This window comes from Phyllopteryx taeniolatus, chromosome 4, assembly GCF_024500385.1.
Source record: "Phyllopteryx taeniolatus isolate TA_2022b chromosome 4, UOR_Ptae_1.2, whole genome shotgun sequence".
Taxonomy (NCBI): domain Eukaryota; kingdom Metazoa; phylum Chordata; class Actinopteri; order Syngnathiformes; family Syngnathidae; genus Phyllopteryx; species Phyllopteryx taeniolatus.
The window spans coordinates 30,644,278-30,660,391 of record NC_084505.1 but is presented as its reverse complement, the minus strand read 5'-3'; the positions used below and the strand labels follow the sequence as shown (position 1 = coordinate 30,660,391).

At 40.7% G+C, this 16,114-nt stretch overlaps 1 protein-coding gene across 4 annotated transcripts in view; it reads left to right on the top strand.

Annotated features, from left to right (window-relative positions):
- The window catches only part of tnrc6c2 (trinucleotide repeat containing adaptor 6C2), a 122,738-nt gene that overhangs the window by 83,463 nt on the left and 23,161 nt on the right, over positions 1 to 16,114 (top strand). For 3 of the 4 annotated variants that reach the window (XM_061771596.1, XM_061771600.1, XM_061771597.1), the window contains 2 exons: positions 6,548 to 6,648; positions 6,984 to 7,005. In XM_061771596.1, the coding sequence (XP_061627580.1) occupies positions 6,548 to 6,648; positions 6,984 to 7,005 (123 nt within the window). Of the gene's footprint in view, positions 1 to 6,547; positions 6,649 to 6,983; positions 7,006 to 7,095; positions 11,507 to 16,114 lie in introns of those variants that run through there. The other variant, XM_061771599.1, reaches the window with a different exon arrangement.

The following is a 16,114-nucleotide window of genomic DNA, read 5'->3' as shown; positions in this document are numbered from 1 at the left end:
TCCCAGACCTGACCGTGGTGGTTACCAAACCCGTTATTATAAATCTTTCAAACAACTGGCACAGAACTGATAGATAAGACGCTTAACACCACTGCAGGGTGCTGCTCCAGTCTGGGGGGGGCATTGACAGCGGAATCAGCTGGATTCAATTTGTGGCTGTCAAAAGCCATTAACCTCGTCCTCTAAACTGTGAATGGCTATTTTCAAGTGTATGGGGGCACAATTTAATAGATGCCTGTCAGTTGAATTTCATATGGACATTGTAATAATTGAGGAGTATATGTGGGCTAGATTGTTCTCAGTAATCACAGTGATGAACAACGTGAGAAGGAAAACCTGAAATTCTTCATGCTGTCTACAGAAGAACAACAGGATGTCACCTACGGATTAGCAATGCAGATATCTGCTATGGCAATTCTGCTCGTTGTCATCAAAACAGGAGTTTAGGACACTCATAGAGCGATTCCCTCAACCCATTTGAAACATTTCTAAAAGTAACACTTAATTGTAGGGCTGCACAATTAATTGAATTTTAATTGTGATCTCGATTTTGGCTGCCACGATTAAATGAGCCTGATTGTTGGTGATTTCTTTTTTTTTTTTACATTTAAAATAGGCACTGCTTCATATGAAAAGTGCTTTATTTGCAGCAGTGCCCGCAACGTAGTCAGCCAGCCACCAGGGGGCGAATGCATGGTTAAGGCTTCATTAAGCTCCTGCACTGGGCTCCAGTGCCAACTTCAAAATAAAAGCCTAAAATGGCATTGATGTCCAATATATGAATCTTTTAATTTGGAGTTGGCCCTTTCAGCACGTTGGCGGAGAGGCGGCGTGTCACGGTAAGACACCATTAACAATCGTTTTAGTGGCTATCTTGACTTCAACTTTTCAGCTGGCTTGACCGTGATGAAAAAAAGGCCGGGAGTGAATACAGAGGAAAAACACAACTGTCGAGTTCTTTACAGTTTGTATCCCTGCACGGAGACATACAGTCCTTGACAATTCACTATATTGACGAAATTATCAATTATTGTTATGTAAAGATTCATTTTGAACTGAAAACTTACATATTGTTTGTTAAAAAGTAATAATAATTGCATTGACCCCCCCCCCCCCCCCCAAAAAAAAGTTGAATTAATAAGCGGCGCTATACCGCGAATAACCGTTTCAGGGTTGCCCCCCCCCAAATAAATTTCGCAAATAAGTGGATCCGCGGTTGCAGAACCATGACGATGCGGGGGTCCACTATAATCACATTTTAGAGACACCATTGCCTGAACATAACTTTTTCTGTCAATGGGAGGGGTTTAAATATTTCATTGCCTGTTTTATACATCCTTCTTCACCAGCGTATGTGCCAATAGAGGGGGCAGGGGCTTAAGGGGCCCATCAGGGGTAAGACAGGTTAGCATTGAAGTAGGGAGATGGAGTGGGCTGAGGGGGGGGGCAGCTGGGACCTGGCGATCTGATGCTTGTGAGTGTTGGCGCGGCTCCAGGGGAATGTTCAATGTGCTGAGGTTTATTTGGGGCCCCGTTCCCTCCCTCGCTTTCGTGTTGGCTAATTGGAGACACGGTGGGAAGGCGCATGGCTTCACATGGAAGAAGCCTGACGGGGAATATGCGGGACATCCAATTTAAATGTTCCCATCTTCACTCCAAAACCAACATTAGACAGCCTTGCTCATTATGTAACAGGACTTGAGCCCCACAGCACACACATACAAAGCCCTTGGGTAAGGCCGTCGAAATAGCACCTGCACTTACACTGGTATTAGGGTTATGGCTATAGGTCCTTGCTTTGTTTTATTTATTCATTTATTTATTTATTTATTCTTTTTGCCAACATCCGTGCAGTTAACTGGCAATGCATGGTTGTAGATGACAATGTCTCCCATCGGACACCCTCCAATTGTTCGTCATTTTATGTATATTTATATATCAGTTTCCAATAATATGGTCAGTTTGAATGAATTGGTACGTTTTTATAACAAATCAACAAAAGCTCTTGTGTCCGTTTGTTTAGGCGCTTGATTATAGCTCGCATTGTTCTCAACTTGTGAATTGTCAGACAATTGACGTTTTGGTGTGGGCGGTGTCTGGATGCTGTGTCAAAGTAACCTTGATAAGTCTGTCTCAGCTGCTTATTTCATTTGTCTTGGCACACATCCTGTTTGTCTTTGTCATATTTGGATCTCATTATTGTGACAAAATTTCACGCTATATTCAGCTTTATAAACAAGTTTCAGGACTTAAATTGACGTACAAAGTATTGTGGACACTATAAACAATTACATTTATTTACTTGGAGCAGCGTGCCAATCACACAGCATATCCGTTGAGTGCGAATTAATAATTACTTTATTCATGTAAATGAAACAATGTAAGGCAATTGAGGCCAAATATAGTGCCGTACTGATTCAGAGTCAATTTGTCTGCTGGCTGAACAACAAGTTGAGCGACATCTTGCTATGGCACAATTCCTGCGGGCAGCATTTTTCTGCTCAATAAAATCATAGAATCTAGAGGTGCAACAATTAATCGCTTAATCGACAACTAATCGATTCTCAAATGTATTTTTATTTTTTTTAGTCATTTAAACAATTTTGGTAAACGATTAATTGTTTCGAGAGCTTTTTTTTAAACTTCAAATTGTCCAAATGCTCGGAATTTCAGGCTCTCAACAGTAAATATTCTCACATTTCTGTAGCCCTCCATGAAAGCAGATTGATTATCTTTCTGTTTAATTGAAATAAGACATTTGCAAACCTGATTTTACGCTGGAAGAAAACGATCAACATTACCGCCTATTTTCTGACATCTTATGGACCAAACTAGTGACTGAATCATAATGTTTTCGCATTTTCTGCCCTGTCAATTTGAAATAATGTCCTGTTTTTTAATAAAGGGCTGGAACTTTTTTATTTATTTTTTTGTTTGATTTGATTCATCAATTAATAGAAAAAAAAATCAATCTATTATGAAAATAATTATTAGTGGCAGCCCTACTGGAATCTAAACAAGACTTCAAAGCCTTCAGATTGTCCAATTCCCCCTCCCATTATATTTGAAAAACAACATTTAATAAATAACAGCTCAATACTTTCCACGTAGTCAATAAAAAAAAGTCAGCATTTGGTAATTATTCAAAACTTTACCATACAGCGTACAGGCAACAGTGTGAAATATGCAGGCAGTAAATGCCGATCCTGCAAACATAAATCAGTCCAAAAGGACAAACATGCAAAAGGACACATCCTCAAATTCAGCAGCAACAGTCATCCTGCTCGGTCTCGTGCTGTATTATTATAATTTTATTTCTTTTACTTAATGAGCTGCCACCGCGTTAAAGTTTCATGTCAACTTGGCTTCTTCCCCAGCCAAGAATCCACAAAGATGTTATTTATAGCACCAACTCCACATTATTCTTTCCCTCATCGCAACTATCCGCCCACCTTCAGCAACGTCAACAAATCCCAGCATCCATTGATCAAGTCTAGTCTCGTGGCAATAAAGCATGTAGTATACTTTTACTACATACTGCTTAAGGCGAAGCTGGTATGTGCAGAATGCTACAAACCACGACCTTGCTCGTTGAATTTACAGGCTTGTTTTTCCCCCCAGAGATCTTGAAAGCTCACCCTAGCATGCATCAGTAAAGTGCCAAATGTAACGTGGATCATCCCCAAAATGACACAATTTCTATAGTTCTAACCAGGAACAAATTAAATCCCTTAACTTATTTGCTATATAAATTTAAAAAAAATTGGGGAATTAGAGCAGCTCAAAAGTCAACCGGTCTCACAGTATGGTTTTGTCTTTGGCTTTGGATGTTCCCATTGTAAAATAGTCTCACAGGTAAGCACTGTCCCTGTCCATGCTCAATCATAAAAGTCATGGCTTTGTTTGTTTTGTAAACTACAGGAATGTCTGGCTTGGCTAAATGTTCACAGCGGTGGCGAGTAGGTTTACCAGATTGTGTAGCAATGGTGGATCACATTGCTTCACTCCTCTGTCGTCGTTACCTCCTTGCTTTGTGGTTGGTGCCTTTGAATACGCGTCAAGCTTTTGTGTCTTCCCTGTAGCGTATTTGCCTTTCTAAGTTGTCTTTGTTTTTGGCAGTGAACGTCTTTTTGGTTTCGATCGTCTGTGCACCGTCTCGCTCTTCTTACCGCCATCCTATGGACATTAATAATCAAGGCACATGGTTATTTCTGTGCTTCCCTGCACCACCGCCTCTTGTCTCGCTCTCTCCCCTTGTCTGCCAGCCTCAATCATGCTTATTTCACTTTTTTCTTTCTCTTCAATGTCTCCAGTGAGGAATCTCTTTTCTGTCTTTCCCACTTCCAGCTTCAGCTCCCCCTTTTCTCCCTGTCTGGTTCTCCGGCGACTGTCGTTCTTAATTGGTGTTGTTCTGTCTGCTTTCATCCGCCGCCTGTTTTTCCCCCTCCTCTCATCTGCCCACCTCTAGTTCTGTTTCACCCCCTCTCTTCCCTTTCCCTAGCATCCCTGACAGAAAGACAGGCACCAGACACACCGCCTCCCTGCCGTCTCTCTATCTCAAGCATTCCCTCTTTCTGGGCTTGACTGTTTCTGTGGCCTCATCATTCTCTACAGACTGTTGTCATTGTCATACCGCATTCACTACAGCTGTGTCAAGGACTCCCAGGATGTCCATTTATTGTGTGACGTTATGTGGAAATATAGTCAAAAGTCACTATAGTCAAAACTTTTGTATTTGATTTTATCTTGTATGTCGTTTGTATGTGTGTGTATGTATTTTTGTAAATGTGTATATGTATATATGTGTGTGTATTCTTAAATACAACCAAAATAGTCGGGGGGGTGGGGGGGAATATCCTTCTAAAGTCAATGGTCAGCTGTCATAAATGATGTCATGTGAAACCTCATCAGCATGGATCAAAGCATCAATTCTGGTTGCTAGTTGTCCTTTTTCGTTGGCATTTTTTGTCTTTTTTTTTACAACACTAAGAGGTACAGGCGTCATAAATGACATCACACAAGTAGTCTCAGTCCCTTTGGAGACCCCCATTTATTGAGCATGAAAGGACGTTTGCTTTTTCTTTGCTATTTGTTGGCATCAACTTATTCAAAAAGAAGAATTGGCGTCAACAAGGGGTGTTAAGCAAAAAAGAGAACATCAGAGGAGAAAAACAAGAATATATACTTGAAATTCCGTGACGTTCATGTCCTTTGACTATGAAGCAGATTATTTTGGTTTCCATTTTCCATTGTTTCAAAGTATGAACAAATCTGAGGTTGACTGTCGCCTCAGGAAGGATTCATATTCGACCTCAGCGGTTGCACTGAATTTGTACACAGTTTATGAGATTAGAAGTATGCAGTACTGGGTCACCACTGATGAGATGCTTGTGTCAGCAATACCGAGAGCGAATCAGACAGGTAAGGATATGCGAGGAAGCCTACCCTGGCATTTACTTTGTCAGCTAAAAAGCCAACTGCCCCTGCTGTCACATTTAAAAGAAAAACACCCGCAATAAAGTCCGGCAGTTTTCCCTCACATGTGCACTAAAATTTGTTTTGCACAAGCAGCAGATTGAAAAGCTATATCACAAGTAGGATATCATTTAAGACGTAGTGATTAGACAGATGAAAAAAAGATGGTCAAACTGTGAATGGCAGCATGGGTGTCGAAATCATTCAATAGGCCAACCAGGATGTGGCAGGAATTCACCGCAGATTCACGCGGGAAGAGCAACCAATATTCACCAACTGTAATTGCCACCACATCTTAAATAAGTAAACGCCAAAGCCAGCTTCTTAGTTTTCTTCATAATCCACATACAAGATGTTGACAAATGCAATGTTTGGTTGCATCTAACATAGTCAAGATGACCTTGTTTCCTCCTTGAAGCTTCCAACGTGTTCAGTGCCACATCTGCCAACATTAGCATTGCTAATTTGCTATTGACTATGCTCCCAGAAATTAGTATGACCTCTGAACTCAACTACTTGCTATTCAGCATCTCTTGCTGGCACAAATAGGTTTGTACTACCTCATGACCGCACCCTCTTCTGGGATTCATCCTCATGCCGTTCACAATTTTAAACTGACACGGCTGATTGTAAAAATCTTCAATGTGGTTATTGTGGTTGTAGTTGTTGTCGGCTTGGGAAGAGTCAGCTCTTGTATCACTTTTTAAGGCATCTTTTGCCCCCAAATGTTAGTAGTTAAGTAGACCTTTGAGGGTGTTGGTGGTATACAACTGTATTAAGTTGCCAATTGGATAAGAAACATTTATAAGCACTCCCAGTGGTATCATGTTACTACCACGTGGTGAGGATTGATTTTATGAAGTAGCATCACCTTAAGATGCCATAATATTATGTGTCCGTAACACATAAAGCTCGCATGCACACAGATAGACACAAATGGAAATGCGAATCAAATGGAAGGGGCTTCCAGTTTACACAAATATGTTTGGAATGCATGCACCGACAACTTGCCACTGTGCCTTCATGATGTGTCAATTTGTTTACATTATTTTTTTTCTTTTTTTTTCCACAGCTGAGAGAAGCAAGCAACACAAGAAAGAGAATCATTTGATGGAAGAAAAGAAAAAGAAAAAACAAGAAGAAAAGATCAAGAAGGACATCGCTCAGAAGAAGGTGATTTACATGCACATTCAATGAAGTTATGAGTAGATAAATCTCCTCACAGTTTTGTCTAACTAATGAGCAATGAGGAAAAAGAGAGAGGTAGTGACACACTCAGTCGGGGTTTGAGGTCGCTGACTATTCATTGTTCACGTTTTGGAGAATTCTATGCTTCTGACTGTGTGGGGACATTTTGGGGAAGATCACTGTCTGTTCCAGCATGTGTAATGTAAGCTTTTATAGCTGCAATGGATGGCACAGCTCCATATCTGGTCCAGTTCTACTGCTACTAAACATCCCACCTGCCACATTTATTTCAAGCAATTCCATTTCTCTCTCCCCTGTAGGCTGCTGAACAGAAACCCAAAGGTGAGTACAAGTCATCTGGATTTTTAATTCTAAAAGTCAATAACCAGCTATAACTGTCTAACACAAAGCTGCACAATCAAACACACACAGATGTTGGTGTCCTTGCCCAAACCTGCTGCACACGTCCAGTATGCACACGTTCATAGTTTTGTGCTACAAATCCCTACGTCTCAAAAATACACACCCACAGCGCAGTGGAGTGAAATCCAGAGTGACGTCTGGTGTGCCCGCAGCAGCAGGCAGTCGAGCGTGAGGGCATCCTGACAGAACACTGTGTGTTGTGGCTCAAAGGTGCGGTGGGGAGAAGTGGTGAAGGCAAACGAGAGAAGCATGGAGAAAGGCGTTCAGCTATGTGTAATGCCTCGGGACGAAGGTTAAAAAAACAGTGTCCTCACTTACCCTTGGTTTTGTATTTAAATGCAGACATAGACTAGGTATTTGTGTGGGCTTTTAATTGAGAAGGGGGTTTCTCTTTGGGTTCAGGGAGAAGTTAAAGTGGATTAATGCATACTGTGCAGTACATACATGGATTAAATAGTATTTTTGACAATCCCAATTGTGTATATACAGACCCAGACTTTGTCGTTATTGATACCTGTAATTTGACAAGCTCAACTTTTGGGTGCTTTTCAGGAGCCTTTCTGCCTGCTTTTCTGATCACTATAATAGTGAATGTACAACCCCAATTCCAATGAAGTTGGGACATTGTGTTAAACATAAATAAAAACAGAATACAATGATTTGCAAATCATGTTCAACCTATATTTAATTGAATACACTACAAAGACAGTATAGTTAATGTTCAAACTGATCAACTTTATTGTTTTTAGCTAATAATCATTAACTTAGAATTTTATGGCTGCAACACGTTCCAAAAAAGCTGGGACAGGTGGCAAGTTGAGAAATGCTCATCAAACACCTGTTTGGAACATCCCACAGGTGAACAGGCTAATTGAGAACATGTGGGTGTCATGATTGGGTATAAAAGGAGCTTCCCTGAATTGCTCAGTCATTCACAAGCAAAGATGGAGCGAGGTTCACCTCTTTGTGAACAAGTGCGTGAGAAAATAGTCCAACAGTTTAAGGACAATGTTCCTCAACGTACAATTGCAAGGAATTTAGGGATTTCATCATCTACGCTCCATAATATCATCAAAAGGTTCAGAGAATCTGGAGAAATCACTGCATGTAAGCGGCAAGGCCGCAAACCAAAATTGAATGCCCGTGACCTTCGATCCCTCAGGCAGCACTGCATCAAAAACTGACATCAATGTGTAAAGGATATCACCACATGGGTTCAAGAACACTTCAGAAAACCAGTTCGGCGCTACATCCGTAAGTGCAACTTGAAACTCTACTATGCAAAGCAAAAGCCATTTATCAACAACACCCAGAAACGCCGCCGGCTTCTCTGGGCCCGAGCTCATCTAAGATGTACTGATGCGAAGTGGAAAAGTGTTCTGTGGTCTGACGAGTCCACATTACAAATTGTTTTTGGAAATTGTGGATGTCGTGTCCTCCGGGCCAAAGAGGAAAAGAACCATCCGGACTGTTATGGACGCAAAGTTCAAAAGTCAGCATCTGTGATGGTATGGGACTGTGTTAGTTCCAATAAACATGGGTAACTTACACGTCTGTGAAGGCACCATTAAAGGTACATACAGGTTTTGGAGAAACATACGCTGCCATCCAAGCACCGTCTTTTTCATGGACGCCCCTGCTTATTTCAGCAAGACAATGCCAAACCACATTCTGCACATTTTACAACAGTGTGGTTTTGTAGTAAAAGAGTGTGGGTACTAGACTGGCCTGCCTGCAGTCCAGACCTGTCTCCCATTGAAATTGTGTGGCGCATTAATGTATATAGTGTAAAATACGATAACGGAGACTCCGGACTATTGAACAGCTGAAGCTGTACATCAAGCAAGAATGGGAAAGAATTCCACCTACAAAGCTTCAACAATTAGTGTCTTCAGTTCCCAAACGTTTATTGAATGTTGTTAAAAGAAAAGGTGATGTAAACATGACCCTGTCCCAGCTTTTTTGGAATGTGTTGCAGCCATAAAATTCTAAGTTCATGATTATTTGCTAAAAACAATAAAGTTTATCAGTTTGAACATTAAATATCTTGTCTTTGTAGTGTCCATCCATCCATTTTCTGAGCCGCTTCTCCTCACTAGGGTCACGGTCGTGCTGGAGCCTATCCCAGCTATCATCGGGCAGGAGGCGGGGTACACCCTGAACTAGATGCCAGCCAATCGCAGGGGACATACAAACAAACAACCATTCGCACGCACACTCACACCTACGGGCAATTTAGAGTCTCCAATTCATGCGTGTTTTTGGGATGTGGGAGGAAACCGGAGTGCCCGGAGAAAACCCACGCAGGCACGGGGAGAACATGCAAACTCCACACAGGCGGGGCCGGGGATTGAACCCCGGTCCTCAGAACTGTGGGGCTGACGCTCTAACCAGTCGCGCACCGTGCCACCGTATTTGTAGTGTATTCAATGAAATATAGGTTGAACATGATTTGCAAATCATTGTATTCTGTTTTTATTTATGGTTAACACAACGTCCCAACTTCATTGGAATTGGGGTTGTATGAATGCAAGGAATACGTATGGTCACATATATTAAAACTCCTCCCATGTGACACATCTCACCCAGTCAAATCGTTGCCTCCAAGCAGGCGAACGGTGATAACTCCAAGGAAGACAGTTCAGAATAACAAGATAACATAGCCCTCAAGGAGGCCTTGATCAAAAGTATGAATTTGAAAAATGTTTTCCTTCCAGTTCAGTATGAATATCAACAATAACAGCTTTTGGAATGCTGCCTTTTTTTTTTTTTTTTTTTTTCAGTACTAGTTGGTGATGACAAAATATTTGGTACTGAATTATAATACATGCAATATCATATGATCTTCTGGATCACTGCTGGAACTAGACCTGATAGTCACGCAATCATTCTTATTATTCTTTATTTATTTTCAAAACAAATGATCCCCATTTGGGTTTTATATACTGTAATACCACAAGTGTATCCAGTGTTTCTGAAAGGAGTGACGCAGAAAAGGCTTTTCAAGGTCGCAAAGGGATCAGTCTGATGTTTGCGCAGACTAGAGCAGTGTTTCCCCACAGTGGCATTCGGGGAAGGAGGCAGATCTCTTTTTGCGCATCGATGTATACAAACAAAAAAATAGTTAGATTTAGGTTGATTTGGATTTTAATAGAATACTGTACTTTTCTTTTATTGGATGCTAATAATAAAGTAAATTTAACAAGAAATGAATGTTGAGTTTTAATAAAACACCGACTAACAAGAAATTCAATACAAAATTACATTCGCTAACCTTTATGAATACAAATACATTAATCTAAACTGTAGTAGCAAACACTTAGCAAATAATTTAAAGGAAATTCCAATAAAAATATAATGGCTTACTTAAATACAGAAAGAACTAAAATAAGTAAGAAATCAAAAGAAGTAACAAGTGATAAATCTTCTTGCAGCATTCGCACTCTTCACTGGAGCATTTAGCATTCTGCACAATCGACAAAACATCCCTAAAACATGGCAATGATAAAATTACCAAATGAACAACAACAAAAAACACACGCTTATTAATAACAGAAAGTATAATGCAGCTACTAAATTGTGTCACATACTGCCATGATGACTTCTTAAAATGAGGCATTCAGAGCCACTCTGGGTCAAATGCAGTAGTTGTTTATTGTTTGCTGATGCAGTCATAAGAGAAAATAAATTGGGACCAGCCTTGTGTTAAGTGCTGAGTCTCACCTGTTGCTTCTGAACTAGCAGACTCTACAGCACAGGTGTCAAACTGGTGGCCCGGGGGCCAGATCCGGCCCGCAACATCATTTTATGTGGCGAAAGCAAATCACGTGTCGACTTCATGTTTCTTGTGAAAATACCAAAATTGGTGTCTTTACTGTATAATGTTGAGATATTGCAAGCATTGTATGTTACCAATCACCTTTTTTCAAATAAAAGTAATAATAGTTGAAAGTGTTTTATTGGGTTCTGATTTGAAAACTAGTTATCCATCAATATTTTAGATGGGTTCACAGTCATAATGGCCCTCCGAAGGAAGCCATAACTACAATGTGGCCCGCTACATAAATTAGTTTGACACCCCTGCTCTACAGGCTCACTTGAAATAATTTTCAATAGTCATCTGTGTGAATAACATGTCATTTGCGTCAACTAAGGAGCAGAACCGCTGCATGCGATACAAACATAGCGCGAGTTACTACTGTGTATGCACATTTAGCTTCTAGCTATGTTAACGGCTTAATATATCATAAATTCAACCTGTTTGAACTTCTGGACTTGTTTGGCGACATATTTCTGGCTTTACTTGTTTCCCTTCATTCTTACCTTCGTCTGTTCGTGTCCCTCATGAGTTGCGCTGGCAGTCCGCTTCGTCTTGAGCCCTCTTCTTCTCTGGCAGGCCAAGCTGCGCGTCTTGGCGGAGGTAATGCATACCGCCACCCATAGACACGCTACATTCACAGCGAGGATGAACAAATAGCGACAAAATGTATTAGTGGTTGCCAAAATTCACTTGTGGCGGCCCGCCACAAATACATGTATATGTGGGAAACCCTACTAGGGGGAGGTAGATGGCAAATCTAGAAGAACACAATAAAGCAGTGAGCTGTTCAAATATGACAAACAACACTCAATGAAGGTATGACTGTCAAAGGGTTTGCGTTGCCATTTATTTTATATTTTTAATTAGAGGATGAGAAAGTCATTGGGTGTGTCTTTGAAAAGAAACATCAAGAAAGTAGGATTGTTCTGGAGACTAATCACCCAATAAGCCACCTTTGTGATTTTGCTCATTGCCTCATATCTCTCATGTCTCTTGGAAGGAAGGCATTATTGACTGGAATGAGTTGTTTTCATGCATGGAGCTGAATAATAGAGGTGTGTGTATAGAAAGGTAGCAATCATTATGCAGGGGTGATTTGTGTCTTTCCATCCATATCGGTAAATTCAGAAATTCATAGACAACATAGATTCACGTCACCTCCCCCCATCCCGTCTTTCCTGCTCACCGCTCTGCAGGCCTTTTTGGTCTTCAAGCATTTCAATTTGTTTGTGGTAATCGATCTTGGCTGGACGCGTTCATATGTATGAAAATGTGATAAAGCTCCAGCACAGTGGAATTAACTTCTCTGCCCCCCATTAGGCTTAGAGCTTCGCACCAGCATAGGGCTCCATCCAGCAGGCTGCCTCATACTGCCCCTCTCCAACCCCCATCACGGACACACGCACACACACACACACACACACACACACGCACACATGTATGGACCGCTGATACAGGGGCTCCATCCTCCTTTGTCCTGGTTCCCCATTACCTCCACTGATTATTCAGGCCCAGGAACACACGCAGCTCCATCCCAATCTCTCAATGCCACCACTGCAATCACAATCAAGTCAGTCTGTTTTACATTACCCCCAACCTGGACAAAAGCATTCTGGGACGGATAGAGAATGAGAATCAGGAGAACATGTGGTTTTTCAAACCTTGTGTCACTTATTCAAAGATACAGCATTAAAAGATATACCAGTACTCTCTGCTCCCCTCCATATTAAGTAGTTCCAAGCAAATGCTTTATGTAGTGGATTTGCAAGAATTATTTGCACATAGCATGCTCGTAACCTGCCAGGAATCACAGTTATGCAAATGCATTACTTAAGCAAAATTCAATTTGTGAAGTAGTTGCTGTAGAACCTCGATGTCATGTGTCACATTCCCATACATCTATTGTCAGAAAACCCGCATTTGCAGTTTTTGCTGATCCCACTCTTTTCAATTCAGAAAAACAAAAAGAACACAGTGGACATTTAATTAATCTGTATCCCATGGTGAGGCAATTCTTTAAAGAATTCCTTAAGAAACAATTTAACATGCTTAACAGTTATACAACTATAAACATGAGTTATCCACTGTAAATATAGAAATTGTACTATAGAAACATAATATAGATGTATATTCTATATATAAAACATAAATTGTACCTTAGCAGTAATTAACATGGAGAGTGAGATTACAACTCTTTGCCTAAATGCAGATTGCTTTACACCTTACTCACTTTATAACTTTACACTATTGTCAAGTTACTGTAAACCTTGCCACATTTTACTGAGCAGGCAGGACATGTCTATTTCCTGTTCTGTGGTCATCATTGCATTTTCCCTTTTTGGCTTTACTAGTATGGTGCTACCCCAAGAAAGGCCAAAGAAACAACTTTTGATACAAGTTGAAGTCTTACAAGATATGCTAAAGAATTCTTTGATTACTGAGTTACCACCTAATGTTATATATGATGGTGGTTTACAACTTTAAACTTTTGTGTGACTTTGTAGTTTCCCCCAAAATATTGTTTCAAGTCTGAATTGTACAACTGCCACGGCATTCAACTTTAGAGGCTCTACTGGAATGTATATAACATGATTTGCGACCTTCCATTTCAACACACACACCATTACTTCCTGTTGTTTCAGTTCATCCAGGGAGAAACATCATTAATGCAATGATAGCACCATTAATGATTATCAAAGTGAGGGACGCACATAAACACAAGTGAAGTGCATGTTTCCGTTTTGGATTAATTTGCAATTTCTTATGCTATTAATTGTGTCAACACAACAAGGGAATTTCATGAATCGCAATCCAATTAGAAGCTAATTTATTTAAGCATCGACAGCGCTCTTCTCTTCACTTACCCACATTTATAAACACTCAAAAGAATTAATAGTGATTTGCTTGCGAATTGCATCCCATGGATTTATGACTGCCAAGCATAATTGTTTTTCCGGGGCCCCCTCCCTCTGCTGTGTACTCATCCCGCATGCATGTGGAGTGGCGGAGGAGAGAGAGAGATGAAGGGAGAGGCTGGGGTCAGTGCGACAGGAAACAAGAGGGCCACACAGACCTAAACAATGCGTTGCTCTTTGTCTATTCATACGGCAGAATCACTCTCAAGCTGCTGACAAGAGAGGCCATTTGATGCCTCTGGACCCTCCCTTACCCCATCATCTTCTCTTGCCTCCTCCTCCCTCGCATAGTGAGGTCGCTCCATGTCAAAAGTCTGGCAGATTATTTAAGTTGTGGCTTACCTGCTACGAATAACAGTTCCGCCCATGTTCTTGGGCCGAGATGTTTGCATACAAGTTTAAAAGGTTCAAAGGCTGTCAGTCTGTTTCTTCTCACGCCTCGCGGGCTTTGACCACATTGAAGGAAATGCCAGCGCTCTACAAACTATATTATTCCTCTACTTCCCATCCTGCGGCACCATTGGATTCCTATCATCTGTCCGTCCCCCCCCCCCCCCCCCCCCCCCCGTTTTATTACAATCATGTTAAATGGTGACATGATGTCAGCATATTTCTGATAAATTCCATAAACTGTTATGAATTGAATAATCATGTGTGGAGCTGAATCATGAAAAGCATGTATCTCCAAATTTGAAGACTCTAACAAGATTTTTGTTTCTCAGATAATTTGGAAAAGTCAAAACTGAGCATTATTAGCTCTAAAAAGACAGCATTTTTGTTATAGCTCATGTAGTATAATAATGTTGCATGGTAACCTAATAATAATAGTGATATCCCTGTTTTATGTTTCATATTTGAACTACAAACAACTCACATTCATTAAAAAAAAAAAAAACTCTGCTCAGATAACGATGCAGTGTGCACTCCTACAATGTTTGGACGCTTTGGCTCACGCTTTAGATCAAGACTAACGAATTTAGTGTTTATCACAGAAGCTCACTTTAACACAATAGCTCCCATTCCCCATATGTCGAAGAGGTAAACAAGTGAGACCCACTAGAGAGAAATGGGCGTCCTTGTATGGAGATGGAGCTTGGGGTTGCGGGGCACTAATTATACAGAGAGGATGGAGGAGGCATGGCATGGGAGAAGGTCATATGAGGCCGCAAGAAGCAAATGGAGGTGCAGGAGGCAACAGTATCAGTCTCTATGGCAACTGCCTTTTTTATAGGAAGGGTGAGGGGTGAGAAGGCTTTTGCCTTAATGTGGTGTGAGCGTGTTAGGGAGTTTTTACTTTATTAATACAGACAGATGGGACCTCAGAGACTCCTACCCCCATGTGTGTCTAAAACCTCACCACAGTAGACATACATATGTATAAGTTCAATGAAATAGTAAGTCTGAAATGGTTTAACCTTGATTTAAAAAGCTTTCCTAACGATGTTAAGGTTGAAATTTTCATGGTGAACGATTTTATAGACAGTATGTGCATATGCATACATATATACTGTATATACACATACACACACTCAAATACCGTATATATAATTATAATATACAATTTTATACACAAAAATGATCATAGACTTGGGGGGGTGGCACCATTGTGCTGGGCGTATATTTCTGTACATGTTGTCCATCCCCCACTATTACAAACATGGCTGCATAATGAAGTGCTTTTGCAGACAATAGACAGAAGAGCTTTGGGAACCTGCACTGCCTGGCACATCACAGACTTCAGAGGTTCTGTGCCACCCTGTGCCCTGCAATATGTCGTTCTTCTTTCGTCCTCTATGTTCACTTGCTCTTTCCTCTAAAGCTGTGTCGCCATGCACTTGACCATTCAGTTGTTAATGTTTCTTGCTCTTCTCAACAAATACCGTATTTTTGCCCATCTTAGAGGCACTGCCACAATTGGGGGTCAGATGTGACATCCACAAATAAATGATGAGCCCATTTGAAGTCCATTGCTAATCAAAACAGCACCAACAAAGCACAAAAACTTCACTTTATTATTCCCAAAATGTATCTACAAACATAGACTTCAATCTGCATTTGCATAAATAAACACCCTCAGGCCATCATTTACAGAAATACGGTATGATGAATTTATTATTTATCAGAATCAGAATCAGAATCATCTTTATTTGCCAAGTATGTCCAAAACACACAAGGAATTTGTCTCCGGTAGTTGGAGCCGCTCTAGTACAACAGACAGTCAATTTACAGAACACTTTGGAGACATAAAGACATTGACAAAAAACAACAACAAACAACAATTGTGCAAAAAGAT